Below are 18807 nucleotides of genomic sequence, written 5' to 3' on the forward strand. Positions count from 1 at the left end.
ACATCATCAGGAACTACAGGATGCTCCTGCTTTTAAACTAATATTGTGCCGTTCACATTGTGGAGGTGGTGATCTCAAAGATGCCATGTCTCCAGTTTAGGTGCAGAGTAGAGGAGAAAACATCTTTGACCTTTTAATAATTTTGACTTAAATTGGTAAACATCTGTGTACTTGAAGTTTCTAAGAAATGTTATCTTTTTGAGAGGAATTATTCTTCCTTTTAAATTTTGAATCCTATTGGAGTTAAGTTTGAGATAATTTATTGTTTTACTCTCTTTTGAAAGCTTAATTGATTATAATCTTTTTTTTTTTTTTTTTTTTTTTTTATTATTATTATTACTGAGAGAATGTAGATGACTGCAAACATGGTGGCCCCGAGAATACATTTATCTGCATTATATTTTTATTTTTTGCCGATTGGATCTTTGCTGATAACATTAAATCAGTGTTTTGTTTCTCATTTATGATCATTAATCAGACACTGAATTGATGTCCAGATTGTATCATATTTGCTTATGAAAACTGTACATAAAAAAAAAATATTAGAAGCAGCTCTCTTAATTTCAATCAATTAATTTTTATTGATTCATTTTATTGTGATATTTTTGTTTGTGTGCGCTTGTGTGTTGGTATGCATGTCGGTTTAATTTTTTTTTTCCTCATAAATTGTAAAATGTAAAAAAAACTTAAAATATATTAAAATCTGTTTATAAAACCCCAAAGTAATATATATATTGTATTTCTTGCTGAGTTCAAGTAAGGTCAGCGTGTGCTGTGGTTTTTTTTTTTTTTTTACTGGATCTTACACAGTAATCTACATTTTGCAAATTTTTAACAAAATTCCCATTACTTTTTTAGTTACTTTGATTAATAGATATAGAAATAAATAATTTTCACTCACGAAACAACAAAAAAAAAACAATATACTCCATATTTTAGAGCAGGGCACAACCGGAAGCAGGTGTGCTCACTATAAACATTTTTGTGTTTCCAGGCTTTAAATCCCTGTTAAAATTCCTTAATTTTTGCAGGTTTACCATGGCTTCGTGAAACCTCTTACAGACATGATATAAACACTTAGAGCAATTCGGCTGCTCTGAGCAATACGCTATAAACTTTTTTTTATGAAGTGTAACTTTTTTGTGTGTTTAATTCGACAAATAAGTATAGCCTACTAAAACTTTTAGGGCTCAAGCGACTTATCAATGCTTCTTTTGCACTTTAGCAATAGTAAAGATTGTAAATTCAATAGGTTGTGAAGGTAAAGTGCTCACAATGGTTACTGCTATCTACTGCTATTATTTTGTTTTTTACATTTTTGGTTGACAATATTTATCACATTATATATATTTCATTATATTCAGTTTTGTATTTAATACACCTTCGTTGTTTAATGTCTGATAAATAAAAGTAAAACATACTTTTGAGTTGCAGGGTAGTTAAAAAGCAGATTTTCGGCATGCTAAAGTCTTTTTTTCACAGTTGGCTACTGATAAATGTAATCATAACAGTTAGCGCCTTTTCATTATCTTATTATATTATTAAGCCTTTGTCTGGTAGCATGCGATCGGTGGTCTTGAAGGCGCCACTCTGACAGAAAACTACAAATCCCAGGAGCCAACGGGGTGTTCCGGTGAAAGACGGCCAATCAGAGGTGCCCCTGAGTGGCAGCTGGGCGGGCGCGCGCGGTGGGAAGGCGCTATCGTTGCAGTATGGCGGACGATGGGGACGGTAGGAGTGCAGCGGCGGACACTAGCGGCGGGCAGGGCACGACAGAGGAGTTGGATCCGGGGGCCGGTCTCGGTATAAGCGGCATGCTGCTCGATCTCAGCGTTCTGGTGCTCCTGCTGGCCGCGTGCTACGTGGTTTACGCGCGGTGGTGGCGGAGGGCGGGCGCGGACGCGGGCCGGGGCAGCGAGGCCTCGCCGCTTCCCAAGATGAGGAGACGCGACTTCACCCTGCAGCAGCTGCGCGAGTACGACGGCGTGCAGAACCCGCGCATCCTCATGGCAGTTAATACCAAGGTCTTCGACGTGACCAGCGGCAAAAAGTTTTACGGACGCGGTAAGGAGAGCGCAGGGCTCAGGCTCACACCCACATTCAGCGGGGTTTTTTAACTTCAGCAGTGGAGAAGGTACTAGTATCCAGTACGCAAAGTCTACTAGCTGGAATACTAGTAACTACCGGATAGTTACTAGTGACTAACAAACACCTTATTAATATTCGCGCCAGCGCTTTTTTTTGCAGTTTGCCTGTTACACGTTACTATATCCGTAACTGTACATTATGCTTCGTTACAAACGACTAACCATATAGTAAGTGTATGGAGTTATTAATAATACTCAGTGCTTGTTTCTGTGACTACACTGTAACAATTAAAATATAGTAACTTAACCGTTTTTTTACTAGTGCCTGCAACAATTGGAAATGCATACTGGTCTGAAGTAAATTATTTTAATTTTGGCATTTTTAATTGGTAATAATGGAGTAGTTACAAGTCTGGATACTAGTGGTTTGAGCCAGCACTGACTAGTATCTGATAAATAAGTTCTAGTCGCTAATTGTTTATATGTTAATCTATAATTAAGTACTAACATCTAACTCATGAAATTATGAGGGATACAGTTAGGTTACTGGCAACTTTTTGTTGACCTTTTTACAACTTACATGTACTTGCTGTAGAAATAATAAGAAACGATGCATGACTTAAAGCAGCAAAACTTACAGTAATTAGATGTTAATTAGTATAACTTGTACTGGTTAGTTTATAAAAACAACAGCTTTGTCATAGAAGAATAGCTTTTGTGGTAACCAGCTTATACTCGGGTCAGAGGAAAGCTAATACTTGTAAACACAAGTCAGGGTAAAGTCACACAAAGCCTCTTTCTCCCATAAACCCCCGCTGTGATGATGCACCGGATGGTCTGATGTCTGATCAGAGTTTGCCAGTTAGCCTCTTGACTGGTCCTTTCTGTCTCATTCATAACTGCGGTCACCTTTCTGCCTCTCTGTTTTGCATTGGTGAACTCTTTCCCAGGCTTCAACCTGTCATGTCAGTGCATTTTTGAATGAGAGCCATGTATGACGTGGACATACGGGGTGAGAGCCATGTGCTGGCACACCCATCAGGTATGCACTGTACTATTTATTAATCGATATGCTTATTTTAAACCTGTAACGCTAACGGCTTGATTTGCTGTGATGAATATTAGGTCAGCTAAGTTTAGCAGTGGCCTTGGTTAAGAAATCAAGCACCGGGCCTCATTCCTTCCTCCCTCCCCTGCAGGGAAACACTTGTTTCTTTCCCCTGTACTTTAAGAGCGGTTTACAGGCTCTGCAAAACGGCACAGAATACTTGAAATATTTGCTCTCAAAGCCAGAACAGCGGCCTTTTGTCTGTCCGGAGTCTATATTCGGAGACCCGGGTCAGAAGTGAAACCAAGACTGCACATAAAACTACTAGGATCATCACAGCCGTTGATTGCATGCACCAAGTTTTGATTCACAGTTCAAACTAGAGCCTCTGATTGGGCCTCTCATCTCCCTCAGCTATATTTGTATATGAGAGTTATCTGACCATCTGTGGTGTTTATAGGGGGGGGGACACGGGCGTTCAAGGTGTGGTGTCATCAGCAGCCCAGACCCTGACCGGTGAGTCATTCGTTTAGACACCTGTAGTCCCGTGTGGCATCTTGCACCATTTCACCCAGACAGAATATGAGATCAGCTTTATTTACCTGTTGCTGCATTCATTTATAACCTGATGAGACTATAGCAGAGCTTTGTACTTTGTAGGCAGACGTGGTGTCTTATCACTCGGCCGTGGAGCAGCTTGTTCTTTTTGGTCAACGTTTGGCCGGACCTGCTTGTTTCTTTTAAGATTATTATTGCTCAACTGCTGAAAGAGAGAGAGAGAGAGAAAATGCGTGTGTGTTTTATGTGTGCATAAGCTAACTGGCTTTGCACATGGAGATCAGATGATGAACCAAAAAAAGAAATATCAAAAAAGATTGCCCCTTCTACTGCCTTCTGTTCTGAATAAACAATGACTAAAGCTCGGTCTCTTTGTCGAGAGAGAACAGAGGAAACTACAAATGCCAGAGTAGCCTAGTCATCATCGGGCCTGATCTGCAAGGCTTTTGGCAGTCGTGCTATTTAAGAATCATGGATTCCAGTTTCTGTTCAAGAGGTTCTGAAGTAAAACTTTGAATGCAGCAAGTATCAGAGACGTGCCTGTCCTCTTATCGTCTCCTTTTATCGCATCAGTTCATTTGTTTGTTTTGATTGTGTGACTGAAGTTCATCAGTCTGTTGTGCACATCTGTCACGTTTCAGGAGGCTTCAGGTTTGGGAGGAAAGGTGTGTGACCTGAACGGTTTGTGCACAGCTGGAGTTTTAGTACTATATATTTTTGTAAAAGGGAATACATTTGAAAAGTAAGTTTGTGGACTGAAAATAAAGGGTTTTGAAAACAGTATTGGATGTTTAGTCATGTGACGCACATTGTGCTAATAGATATCTATGTTTATACTGGTATTGTGCTTTTCACGTTTTCATTGTCGCTATAGATGTTACTTTGTACACTCTTTATAATGCAGTCCTGCAAAGATGACATGAAATGTGCTCGCTTCTTGATGTCCATGTCATGACATTTTTATAAAAGCTGCTTAAACACTCATGACTGTTTCGTCTGTATCATTGTATTTGCTTTTTAGAGGTTATGCGCAGTGAGGTGAATTGAGTTTTCTGATGTTTCTGTGTGGAACTTTTGATAAACACTTTAAAGCGTTTGTGGACAGAGAGCATTTGAAAATGAAATGCTAGTTTTCAAATATTTCCAGATTTGTTTAGACGTAGCCATAGTGTCTTGTAATGGCACCTCACATTCATTTCCTTAGTCGTTCACAGAATCTCACACAGCCGTTAAGGAGTACCTGTTTGTTTACCTGCATTCCTTTGGTTTGCGTGCGCTGCTTCATCTCAGCTGTTTGGTTGTTTTTGAGACCACACTCCACTTTGGTTTCAACTTGTCTGTGATTGTCTGACTCACTGACCCTACAACTTTCTTTTAGTAGGTTCATAAGAGTTTTGTTTTGATTGCATGTCAGTTGGACTTTTACTACTCCTAGTAATAGTAGTAAAAATAATAGTACTAATTTATACTAATGTTTGTTAGTAGTAATTCTTATATATTATTCATGCACAAGTAATGCTATTTTAAACACTTTATATATTGTTTTACTGTTTTTTTTTTTTTTTTTTTTGTTTTGTTTGTTTGTTTTTTTTTCCTTTTTACATTTTGGGAGTTCTAATTAGTTTACTTTAAACTTAAATTAAAGTTTAATAATATTTGTTTAATTAATTGCTGGCAATATTACATTTTTAGTTCTTTTCACAATATCCATATTGTGCAAAAGTTCCTAAATTTGTCTTGCTGACCTTTATCCTCACAGTATGTCTGTTGTTCCAGAGGGCCCCTACGGGATCTTTGCGGGACGTGATGCTTCTCGGGGTTTGGCAACATTCTGCCTGGAGAAAGATGCATTACGAGACGAGTACGATGATCTTTCAGACCTGAATGCTGTACAGATGGAAAGTGTTCGAGAATGGGAGATGCAGTTCATGGGTAAGCAGGAGATTTTCACTGTGAATTCAGAAAGAAAACATAGCATTTGCTCAAAAATCTAACCACCATGTCTGAAAGTTTCTATTGGCTTTAGTAATTGGTAATGAATGGCACAGAATACTTGATAATTGGAGTGCCTTGGTAATTGGAGGTAGGATTGTTCTGCATGTTAGGTAGGTAGTTAATTTTCACTACTCCTCAACCACAAGCTCCACATGTTGTTCCTGTTGTGCAGGTTAGGGCTGATCTGTACATTTACTGTAATCACACAGCTGATTCAGGAATGGGGTACTGTAAAAAAAAAAAAATTTCTCTAGATGATGAGTGACAGTAAGCTTTAATTGTCCTGTTCCCTCTAGATCAGAGAGCTATAAAAATGCATGGCCATACATCAGTGTTTCCTGCACCATTATTTAGCGGTGATGATGTGTCAGATGGTTGAATGAGATAAGATAAAAAAGGCTAGGTAGTTAAGAAATAAAGTCAATAAAATACTCATTTTAAGATAATTGTTGTTATTATTATTAAAAATTAAAAAGTAAATATAGCTTCAAAACTTGCAAGTAAAAAACAATTAGCCTTCATGTGATAAAAGAAAACACTTTCAGTATCTGGGAGTGCTTTAAATGGGACTATTGAAAGTTTACACTCAGTAGTTATGGTTTGTTGTTTTTTTGTTTTTTATTATTGTCATAATGCCATCAGATTATTATTTATGAGATCGTAGACACTTTTTAATAGACTGCATTCACAGTAATGCACAGATCTTTTTCCACGTATCAGATGAAAACACCAAAACTGATATAATTTGTTTCATGACTTTAGATGCAAGTGCATTTACCTGTAGCCGCGAGCTTCAGAACAAACAAGCACAAAGCTCATGTGTAAGTCTGCCAGTATGTGAGTTCCATGCATCTAATACGTATTGCATTCCTAATGGCAGAAATGAAAGCATATCTAAATAAAAAGAGTGAAATAACAGCCAGTGAAAGCACAGTCAATCATTGCACAGCGCAATGAAGCTCGCTGTGTTTCTCTGTCGCACACATTTGCCATATGTGGGGGGAAAAGCCAAGCTCCGATTTTGAAATGGAGTGTTTTAATACTTACTTGACAAGCCCTTATGCAAATGACAACGTAGACTATAATCGATTATGGTCTATTCAATCATAGATGTTCATCCGCATTGTTATATATCAATGCAATGATTCACTATTGTTGACTTAATGTACTTGTATGCGTTTATATGCGTATTCTATAGCCATATAAGGTTTGTTTTTGACTGATCTAGATTGTTCTACATTGAATCAATCAATCTCATATCTGTTTGTGTTACTGTGTGCAATGAGGAAATGTGAGATAAACAGCTTGACTTCCCGCCTGTGAGAAACGTCAGGCATGTAATATAACAGATTAATGCTCCTTGACAAATAAGTTACTCTGGTGATAAAGCACAGCTTCTTTCGTTTTTGCTACCAGAGGTGAAATGGTGAATGCCATATACGAACCCTTAAAAAATAATTTGATTTTTTTTTTTTATAAAATTCGTTAAAATATCTTTTTTTTCTTTTCTTTTTTTTTTAACTAGCTTTCACAGAAAAAGTGGTACTTGACTAATGTAATTTTATTCATTTTTTGAAGTCTGAATAATTTTATGTACTGAATTTTACTTAAAGTACTTTAACTTAATTCACTTAGTTACCAGATCAATTTTTTTGTTTTTTTCCATTTAATATTTATATATTATTTATTTCCATTTAATCATATACGATTTTGAATAGTTCTAGATTTGTTGTAGTTAACCATAACGCTGATGGAGAAAGGTGCCAACAGAGGCTAACAGGTCTATGCTAACTTCTCTCCCTACTTGTTACCATAGATATATTTACATAGACGACTCATTTGCCACTGTTTCTATATGCTATAAGCCGTCCGCCATATTGTAGCGGTCTTGATGACAAACAACATGGCAATCACTGAATATTCAAAAGATGCCACAATCCTAAACAAAACGGCTCAACGGATCAGTGCGAACCAAAATGCAATTTTATGTTAAAATTGTTTTATTAATGCTTTTCCATTTGTTCTCTCTCTCTCAGAGAAATATGACTACGTCGGCCGTTTGTTGAAGCCAGGAGACGAGCCGTCTGAGTACACAGATGAAGAGGACATGAAGGATCATCAAAAACACGAATGATCTGCTGAAACATCACAGCAGCTGAAGCCCAGGACTTAGAAGGCCACCATCCAGAATAGTTAATCCCCAGCAAGAAAACCCCTCCGAATCTGCCCTCGATCGTGTCCCCACTACTGCTCCACCACAGTCTAAAAGCCCCATGCTGTTCTGACTGTTCTTCTACCAAAACAGACCAATAGCCTGTCAGAGTTTCCTGTACTCTTCTTGTCTGTTCTTGATACCTTCTCCTTAATCCAGCTCCTAGCCTCTCAATCTCCCTGTCCCATCTAAACGCTCAATTTATACCATCAAACACTACCACCAGTCCTAAATCGTCCATTATTTACCCTGCAGTCCAGTGGAGAGCGGAGCGCACCTGAGGCTTTTATAGCATCCTGCACATTTACGCGTTCAGACTTGGACTGACAATGTGAAGAGATGAATAAAAAAGGAAGGAGGAAGGAAACACTGAATACACATACATTTTTATTCACTTAATTTTCTTTGGGGACTTCACTGTTCATGACCTTGAAGGTCACATACATAGAGTGGGGCAGATGCCTGGAATTCAGTACACGACAGGTTAAAAATTGCAACTGGGGTCTCTTTTAATTTTTTTTTGTTTGTTTTTCATTTAAGTTGGGTTTTGTTGTGTGTGATTACCGTATCGCAACACACTTCTCAAACACTTCATAAGCATTTATATCTCATGCTTATTCATCGACTATGAGAACGTTGTCATTTTAAATCAAAGTAAATGTGGAGCGGATATGGTAACCAATCCAAAAGCCAGATTGTCTGCCATCAGCCAATCAATCCAAAGGATGGGAGGGACTGGGGTGGGTGGGTGCTCTTAGCAATTTTTTGTATTGTGTGCACCACTAGTGTGTAGCGGTTTATGTCACAATGTGATTGTAAAACATGCGGGATGGGAAATGTTTGTTGGGGGGAGGAGGGTATCCGTTAGCATTCTCGCCATAAAACTTGTTTTATTTGAACTGCGGAAATCTGAACGGCTGGTTGGGATGCAAAGGGAAGATCAGTAAGGTAGTTTAATTGGATCAACTTCTCTGCTCATTGGTCAACAGAACTCTCCCTTCCCCTGTTAACGAAACAGTCAGCGTAGTTATTGTGCCTTATTTCCATTTAATTTACTACAGAATAGTCAAGAGACGTAGAAGGATACAAAGTTAAAACATGTTCTGCTCTGCCCTTGTTCACAAAACATACTCTTAGGAGGTTTTTCGAAAGCCAAGGCATCTTTCCCCTCCATTTCCTCACAGTTCGTACGACGAGGTGTGCTCACGTCTGTGAGTGAATCTGACACGAGAGGCTCGACCGCCATTATCGTGACCTTGTACATAGACTTTATGAGCTATTTCAGTGTTACTGCCATATCTGCGCTGTTATTAAACTCCACGCACTGCTGTGTTGTACTGGCCAAAAGATCCATTGCTCTTTCTCTGTTTCCATCTCTCTTTTTCCCCTCTTTTTTTTTTTTTTTTTTCTGCTGAATTTATTTTTTAATTGTGGGTAATTTTCAAATCCACCCTTAAGTGTTACGTTTCGTTTTGTTTTTCTGGAGAGGGGAACTATGAGTTTGGAAGAATACTTTGTCTTTGCTGAGGGGAAGGGGATGAGGCGCAATTCAAAAATTGTGGATTCTGTAAATATGTGTATCATTTTATTAAAGCATGTGCAGCAAACAGTGAGGTAATGCTGGCTCTCACGTCATGTATTTAAATGGAGTTTGCAAGGATGTGTGTGCGTGTGTGCTCGAGGGGGTGGGGGGGGGCAGAACGCATTGTTGCAGAAATAAATACATTTGGTTAATAACTATTGTTATCCTTTCTGACCCTCTGTTGTCATCTTCAGTGCAAAAATAGGCTTTGTTTCTCACAAAGTGTATAATTTCAAATCTCAGAACTATAAAAGTGACGGCTGAGACTGTAAACACTGAAATGTAAAATGTAGGTTGATTTGTTTGTTAAATGTGCTTGTGTCATTCTACCACAAAAGTTTTGGAGGCTTCAGGCTAGTTAAAGGATTTTGTACTTCCATAATAAAGCAATTAAGCTTGTGTGAAGGAATAGGGGAGGAAACTTGTACTTGGTTGTGGTATGCGTCACGTTCCAGGTGTAATTACTGATACGTTACATGTGCAAAGATAACAGAGCAATAGCAATAGTTTGTCCAGGTCATTTTTATGGATTTGAAAACGTATATTTTCAAGCATGATATAAGATTGTACATTTAAGCAGCAGTGTGAAATGTCACAAAATCGTGTCAGAGTTGAAAATGTATCGGTGCCCTGCATGTCACTCCCCAGTTTACACAATCAGCAATGAAACAAAGCCATTGTTCAAGTGATTGCAGTTGTGACATCTAGTTTCGCAAAACAGATTGAGGATTGAGTTTTGTTGCATAATTCCAAATAAATAGATTATAAAATATAATCCACAAAATGTGCAGCAGTTGAAACGTACAAAAATCATCCACAGATGTGTCTAATTTAGCCCACCTGGTATGTTAACATTAAATTTTGCACTTTTATCAAGATTTAGCACTTTGTATCTTGAATATGTCTGTTATGTTTTTTATTTAAATAAGAGGGTACATCAGACTTTGCTGTGAACAGTCTCATATTTCTGGTAGCTGTTGCTAATGCTATAGTAGTACTGTCTTCTCACTGGAACTATTTACTTTCTGAAAGGGCTCTTTATTTTGTTTATTAAACCAATATTACAAAACACTAACAGTATTTTGAAATCGTTTGGCATTAACCGCCAGATGTCACTGAAACCCTAATGGTCCTCAAACAGGTATGCACCAATGATGGGATGTTTGATTCGATTCTATGAATCGGTTCTTTCCAACAGTTTGTTCTGTCCGGTCAAAACTCCAGCGATTCTTTTACGTCATAACGTCGTTCGTGACACACATCTGCTGTTCGGCGTGTCGTCGTACGTCCTCGTAAATACACACAAAACGTTCCCGTACAGCTATGTATAGACACTTGTGTATCTTATGCGTGTTTTCGTTTTCATTCCAAAGCCCCTCTGACCGATTCAGTCGTGAATGAATCTTTCAAACTTTGAACTGTGTTCAGAAATCGGACGTCGTGAAAGAACATGGACACGGTGTGATTCTTTCGCATGTAATTTCGTGACCGGTGCTTTATTTTGCGTGAGATAACTGTTAGAATAGAGCGGAATTTGGAGTAGAATTGTCCAGAACAGAATTGCGTATCAAACCGGCAGTTTTTGTTGGGTAAGTTTGGTTTTCTTATAAACGTTACAGGGCTTGAGCACGGAGTTGTGCAAGCAGGTTTTGGCTCTGCATATGTCGATATCTTGCAGCTTTATGCAAAATATCTGCTAGCGGTTGTTTTCACAGCACTGTGGTCAATGCATCATCATCTGTACATGTTCTCGTCGTAAGAGATTTTGTGTTTGGTTGTACAATGCAGTCTTTCACTGTAACCGGCTGTATGAAAGTGTGAAGACCACAGATTCAGATGAATCTCGTTTAAAAGGGGGAAATAAATACAGGCTGGTAATGTAACTATAAACTGCAGACATGTTTTAATGTTCTTAGTAGCCTTTATGTGTTTTCGATCGACAATATTTGGAAATGCATTAATATTGTTGAAGCAAAGAGTGCAAAACAGAACCTAAGATGTTTTATAGCATTGTTTGTGTATGCCTTTATGATTTTTTTCTTTGAAAAGGTACTGCACATGGCAAAGATTTTACTCAAGCGAAAGTAAAAGTATCTGGTCAAAAACATACTTGAGTAAAAGTGCGACTTTAAATTGTACTCAAATATTAAAAAAGTAGAAGTACTTTTTTTCCCCTGACAGACATAAAGAGGTTTGGTTAAAGAGAGAAAATTAAACTAAATGTATTGTCACATGGGGCAAACACATATATCTAGTGCAGCAATAACAATTACATTACTTAATATGAATCTCTCTTTGTATATGTATGGGACATCCAAAAATGACACTTCAGAAACTATACAAAGTGAATGTGACAGTAAGTCATATAACCCCGGTTAATAAATCAGTGTCTTCTTAAATGAAACAATATGCGTATGTAAGAAGATTACAGATACTTTTATTCTGAACTTGACTGTCATGTTGACTTTGTGGTTTCTGTAGTGGTCATGTCCCCTTGGTTTATATGGACTAAAGATTTTTGCTTATGTTCATTTGAAGAAAGAAAGTCATACATTTTTGGGTGAACGATCACTTTTAATGGGAATGTGATGCAGAGGTTAGAAACATATTCCAAACAGGATGCAAGAATGGGCTGAATTAAGGAGGAGAGTCATAGAATTAACATTATTTTGAAAGGCCACTTTTTTTTTTATGTTTTCCACCTCAGTTTAAAACGATAATTAATTAATAGATAATTAAAACAACTTATCCACTCCCTGCTGGGAACATCACTAAACATGAAATACAATAAAGCAAAGATACAATGTTAATTTAAACACTTTTTGGAGATTTGCTAACAGAATAATTCCCACAAAAATATGAATTATATTTACATTTTCATCACTGAATGTATTTGCATTCAATTTTGTGTATTCAGCCAATATATTAAACAGCTCACGGCTCTATTAAAACAGAAAGAATAATAAGTCATATTTAATTTGAAGGTGAACTATCGAACCCAGATATTTGTCTGATGAAGGTCATAACTGAAGTAGAAATATGCGTGTGCTTGATGTGTGAAAACAATGATCATTGGTTCCCGCATCAAGCACTCACGTTTACCATATTTAATGCACATAAGATAAAATACAAATGTGATTTACTTTTTAAGTTGTAAGGAATAAAAAGTGCTTTTTCTTCAGAAATGTAATCAAGTGAAAGTACAAGTAGTTAGTTAAAATTGTACTTGAATAAAGCAAAAATAAATACTATAATAAAAATAAAATAATATTTTAGTACAGTAATCAAGTAAAATTACTCAAGTTTTTTACACCTCTGGCACAGGGTAAATGGTTAAAGTGTAATATCAAGTATTTTTTTGTGGTATCTTCATACACCATCTACTTTGATATTTCACGTTTACTTGTCAAGTGGTTGAAAGTTGCATTATATGACTTTTACAGGAGGGACGTTTGTCATCATGGCTGAGCATTTATCCCAGAGTGAACTGGACTATCCTTTTAAGCTTTTGGAATATTTCAATGGATTCAGAATCTCTAAGGTGTGTGAGGAATCTCTAAGGAAGTTTTTATCAAAAATGAGAGCATAATTATATAAATCGGTCAACTGACATAAACTATCTGTGATAATACTTACTTTGTGATGTGGCATCACCTAAGGCATCTTTAGCAGAGCGTTTTAATATTTTAATATTTATTGTTGGATTACGAGTAAATGTTTTATGTGAGAACATCTATTATTTGTGGCATGTCCCCCGTTGTGTCTTTTTTTACCTCTGAGGCCACCAGAGCTGATTTCGCCTCTAGCAGGACAGGCCTATAACTTATTAAAAGCCACTGAGTAAAACACTGAGATGACTCAGGACTTTGGTTATCTCACAAAACCCAGAAAGGATTTTGCATCAACTGAATTAGATAATAGAATAGAATAGGATTCACAATAATTATTTCACAGCCAGTTTACTATGAATCAGAGTAATAATAATAATTAATGTAAGCAAAATATAAGAAATGGTCATATCACCTGAAATATTACATTCCTTTATACCTTTTCAGTATACTTGCACATTATTATCAATTCTAAAATCATGATTACTTTGGGTTTCTCCTGGAGAAATAGAGTGAATGTAAAAAAAAAAAAAAAAAAAAAAAGTTTTTTGTTTTAATAAAATACTGTTCTTTTTAATTTAAGTCTTTGTATCACTATTTCCACAAAAAATATTAAGCAGTATTAGATATTATTTATAATGCAATTGACGATTGAACACCAAATCAAATCATAAAACTGTAATAATATTACACAATATTAAATTTTTTTTAGGTTTCTCCTGGAGAAATATAGCACCTGTAGTGTTAGTCCAGAAATCATACTGTGAATATCATAATTAGTCAAAGTATCAGCAAACTAAATTCTGTCTTGTTGTCTAACTGAAATAAGGAAGGGAAAAGGGAAAATTGCACTATTTCTGTGAAAATGGCTTCAGGTAGAAAAGCAAGCATATTTATTAAACTGCATTAAGTGCATTTACACATAAAAACAAATAAATAACATATTTTTTTTAAATATCCTGAATCCCTTCTCTACTCCAGGCAATATTTTCAGCTTGTGAGTTAGGGGTGTTTGACCTCCTCCTTCAATCCCAGAAGCCCATAAGTTCGGTTGAAGTGGCACAGAAGCTTGGCACCAGTGAAGATGGTATAGAGCGCTTGCTGGATGTTCTGGTGGCCATTGAGATTGTGGATGTGGAAGTGGTTCAGGGAACAGGTGAGCTGCTGATCTGTTTCATATTCCTCCACAAATAGCTGGAAGTTATCTTGATTGATCTATTATGTAAAGGCCATAAATGTTAAATATCTGTTTGTTCATAAAAACATCCATCTCTTGCTGTCTGGATTATGATTTAAATATTTACCAAGTCTCCAAACCTTACCTCTTGTCTTCTCTCACAGCTTTTTATAGCAGCACAGATGTAGCGAATCAATACCTGGCCAAATCCAGCCCCAAATCTCTACATGATTTGATCATTTATTACTCTCAGACAATCTACCCACTCTGGAACAATGTGGTAGACGCTGTGAGGTAGGCATCGTGGTTTTTATCATCCATTGGTCCTGTGGCTATTTTAAATCCCTTTTTCTGTTTCGTTGTGGTGATTTATAGATACATCAGGATTTGTGATCATTGAAAAAGAAAAGCCCGACCGAACCTTCCTAAAGCTAAACAGTTAAGAAATAATATGATTTATTGAGTAATAAAAATGGTATAATCAAAATATCTGAAAACCTTTCAGGGAAGGAAAGAACCAGAATGAGAAAACGTTTGGCCTCCCATCTGAAGAGATCTTCTCTGCCATATACAGGTTTGTGTGAGCGCTTTTATATAATATTAGCACTGTTTGGGTGAATGTGATTGTAGTCCCTAGACGTCACTAGATTTAAAGTCCTTTCTTTGACTCCAGTGATGCAGTCTTAAGCACTTAGCTTCTGGTGCAGTGTAATTCTAGGTCATGGACTTTAAACTAATACAGATTTGAGGCTTTATGACAGGTTGTTCCCACGTCTGGAGGGGTAGTGTGTGTGTGTGTGTGTGTGTGTGTGTGTGTGTGTGTGTGTGTGTGTGTGTGTGTGTGTGTGTGTGTGCGTGTGTGCAATATACGAGCTGACTATTATGTGTATATGTGAAAGAATTACTTGTGCTATTATTGTATGTATGTTTTGGAATCATTGGGCTTTTTGTGATGATGATGATGATGATGAGAGAGTGTGTGTGTGTGTGTGTGTGTGTGTGTGTGTGTGTGTGTGTGTGTGTGTGTGTGTGTGAACAAACACATCTCACGCTCTAGTAATTTGCATGCTTGGGATTATGTGGAGAATCATCTATTTTAGTTTTTAAGATTGTGCTTCAGTCTGAAGTTATTTGATATGTTATTAGTTGTCAGTATGTTTTATCCTAACTTTCATCTATATCCATGAGGAAAAGATCCATATGTAGATTTTTTTATCAAAAATCTGTGCTGGTGATATTTATAATGCATTTATACCAGTGGGTTTTTCCTGGATAAAAGAAATGTATGTACTGTATGGCTGCACAATTAATTGAATTTCTATGCGTAATTACAATTATGCATTCCACAATTATCGTTCAATCGCTCAAAAAAGTCTTTGTTCAGGTTATCTTTAGATTTTTTTTTTTTTTTTTTTTTTTTTTTTTTTAATTATTGCTTCAATTTTAACATTATTATACCATGCAGAATTTATATTAAAGAAGAAGAAAAAATATAGCTGCCATTTGATTTTTGATAGTACAGAAAGTTTTTCTGTTTAAACAATTTCAGCTTGCTTACTTTCATATAAATATATGGCATGTAGTTCCTTAAAACAATGGTAGGTTATGTGGGTTAATCATAATTAATAAATGCTATTACAGTTTCAAGCAAATAATCAACAATTATTTTTGTCATAATCATGCAGCCCTAGAATGTAGTTTTAGTACAAAAAAATTCTACTCAGTCACAGATATCAGTGATCAAAACTTTTGTATTGATTTACTGATTTTTATAGTGAAGAAATGAATGCTTTTATGCAGTAAAGACACATACAATTCGGTCAAACTCAAATTTATCTGACATTGGTTCCGATGTTTTGTTTCAGGTCAGAAGAGGAGATGCTGAAGTTCATGGGTCTGATGAACTCTACGTGGGTCATTGACGGTCATGACATAGTGACAGCATTCGATCTTTCCAGCTTCAAGACTGTCGTAGATCTGGGAGGTGAGTATGAATGTTGTTGTGACTCTTTGCTTATTTATGACAGTTATTTGAGCTAAAAATAAAAGTCTTACAATTGTACTTTTTTTTTTTATGAAATATGCAAGAAGTAGTAGATTTGCAAGTGATGTTTTTTTGAGATGCTTTGCAGGCTGCTCTGGTGCATTAGCACGAGAATTGGCTAAAGAGTATCCTTCCTCCACTGTCACCGTTCTGGATCTCCCGGCTGTGGTCCAGACTGCTCAGCGGCATTTCGCCCAGCAAGATGACACCATCTGTTTCCAAGAGGGTGCGTAATGACGCATTGTAACATTGATGATGGTTCGCATTTGACTGATTCTCTGTCCTTCTGAACTTGTCAAAAACAACAGACAGTCTAATGGCTGCCCAGACCACAGTACAGCTTGTTGTGTTGAGATGTATAATGTTAACTAGGCATTTGTTAAACCATAGTACAAAAAAAAAACAAAACAATAAAAACTAACATTATCATTCAGATGCTTAGTAAGTTTAAAAGTGACATTTAAATACATATACATTTTTACAATCGATTTTTATGTATAACATTTATGTTTATTTACAACTCAGTTATAATTCATACAATAAAGATTGCAGTAATGGTTACTAAAACATTATTCATGTGTTCAAATGGAAATCTTAAATCATAAGTTAAAAAAATATCACTGTTCAAAATATCATTGTTTTACTGTATTTTTTTATTATCAAATAAATGCAGCCTTATATATATTAGTATATATATATATATATATATATATATGTGTGTGTGTGTGTGTGTGTGTGTGTGTGTGTGTGTGTGTGTGTGTGTATATATATATATACACACACACAAACTTTTCAACGGCAGGGTTGATGATGTGGAAAACCTAACCTAAACCTAAATAAGATAAAAAAGAATATTACAAATTCAGAACTCTAGTATGGTATTTCTCATCTATATTAATCTTTCTCATATTTGTAGGGGACTTTTTTGAAGAAGAAATCCCTCCTGCAGATTTATACATTCTGGCCAGGATCATTCATGACTGGAAGGAGGACAAAAATATCAAACTACTGAAGAAGATTCATAAAGCATGTCATCCAGGTGAGGAAAGATGTGGTGAATAATATTAACAAGTGGCCCTAAAATGACAGATTTCGACTCATTAACCATCTCTGTCTAGGTGGAGGCGTTCTGATCGCAGAGGCACTGTTATTTGAGAATCGCCGGGGTCCAACTATGGTTCAGATGTTTTCTCTGAATATGCTGGTCCAGACAGAAGGGAAGGAGCATCCACCCTCTCATTATACACGCCTGCTCACCGAAGCAGGATTCAGAGACGTGCAAGTTTGTCGGACCGGAAAATCATACGATGCTATTTTGGCTCTCAAATGAAAATGCACAAGTGTATTGTAAGCTTCGTCAGTAATCGGACCCCTTCTGCCTTATCTGCAGACACGTCATTAATCATGTTCATGCACAAGTCAGGCATCTGTTCTTCCACCTTGGCTTGTTTTGTCATTTTTTTTCCAACAGAGTGAGCACAAAAGGATCCCTATGATTCCTTCAAAAGACAGTTTTAGTACCATTTAGATGTAGTTATTTGTGAACTTGACTCCTGAGGCCTACCAGATGTAGTCTGAGAAGGGGTGGGATGGGGAGCTGGTTTGGATTGGCCAGTAATGTGTCAAAATAAACTCCTCCCTTTATCCTGTTTTGTGTATCCATGCACTGTAATGTTGACACGTGGTTAAGTGTGACCCCTAGTGGTTATTATAACTAACACAGTAAAAAATAAAATAATAATAATAATAATTAAACAACAATAATGGATTTTTAACTAAAGAAAGTTTGTCTAAATTCCTGGCCTCATGCAATTTAATTTTAGCAACATGATTTTGTGTCATATAGGCTAGTTTTTATATGATTTACCAACCTTCTACATCAAAAAAGGATTGCATTTTGATTTTTTTTTTTTATGTATTGTGTATTTTTTCCAGTGAAAACCTTGCACCGCCATTGACCTTGTGCCTCACATTCATACTTGTCCACTGAGAAAAAAATAATAAAAGGAACCAATGACCTAAGCACTTTTTGTGTATTGTGTTGTATCATATGTGATTTGCAGCTTTTATATAAAGTACTTTTCCCAAATGGTTCATTTACTGGACATATGTTCAAAATATTAAACGTGACTCTGGAAACCAGAAAAACCAGTCACAAGTAGCAGGGGTTTATTTCCAAAACTGTTCGCAGCAATAGCCAACAATACACTGTATTGGTCAAAATGATCGTTTTTTCTTTTATTCCAAAAATGTTTAGGACATTAAGTGAAGATCATGTCCCACGAAGATATTTTGTAAATTTCCTAAATATATCAAAACGTACTTTTTGAGTAGTAATATTCATTGCTAAGGACTTAATTTGGACAAAATATATTCTCTATATTTTCTCACTATTTATTTTTGCACCCTCAGTTTTCAAATTGTTGTATCCCGGCCAAATATTGTCCTATCCAAAACGTATTTATTCAGCTTTATATAAATGTATACATCTCAATA

The 18807-nt window shown here is 36.4% G+C and overlaps 2 protein-coding genes across 2 annotated transcripts; both read left to right on the top strand.

Annotated features, from left to right (window-relative positions):
- The first annotated feature begins 1680 nt into the window (after nt 1–1680).
- pgrmc2 (progesterone receptor membrane component 2) lies at nt 1681–9637 on the top strand. The gene is made up of 3 exons (XM_043262701.1): nt 1681–2064; nt 5470–5625; nt 7725–9637. Exons 1-3 carry the CDS (start codon nt 1713–1715, stop codon nt 7820–7822), a joined length of 606 nt encoding a protein of 201 aa, XP_043118636.1. The 5' UTR covers nt 1681–1712; the 3' UTR covers nt 7823–9637.
- A 1078-nt stretch (nt 9638–10715) lies between these two features.
- asmt2 (acetylserotonin O-methyltransferase 2) lies at nt 10716–18333 on the top strand. Its single transcript, XM_043262699.1, has 9 exons — nt 10716–11071; nt 12926–13023; nt 14072–14246; nt 14432–14561; nt 14773–14841; nt 16133–16251; nt 16400–16537; nt 17228–17350; nt 17430–18333. The coding sequence occupies exons 2-9, from the start codon at nt 12943–12945 to the stop codon at nt 17639–17641; spliced, it is 1047 nt and encodes a 348-aa protein (XP_043118634.1). The 5' UTR covers nt 10716–11071; nt 12926–12942; the 3' UTR covers nt 17642–18333.
- Nucleotides 18334–18807: the final 474 nt, after the last annotated feature.

Source organism: Puntigrus tetrazona, chromosome 17, assembly GCF_018831695.1.
Source record: "Puntigrus tetrazona isolate hp1 chromosome 17, ASM1883169v1, whole genome shotgun sequence".
Classification (NCBI taxonomy): domain Eukaryota; kingdom Metazoa; phylum Chordata; class Actinopteri; order Cypriniformes; family Cyprinidae; genus Puntigrus; species Puntigrus tetrazona.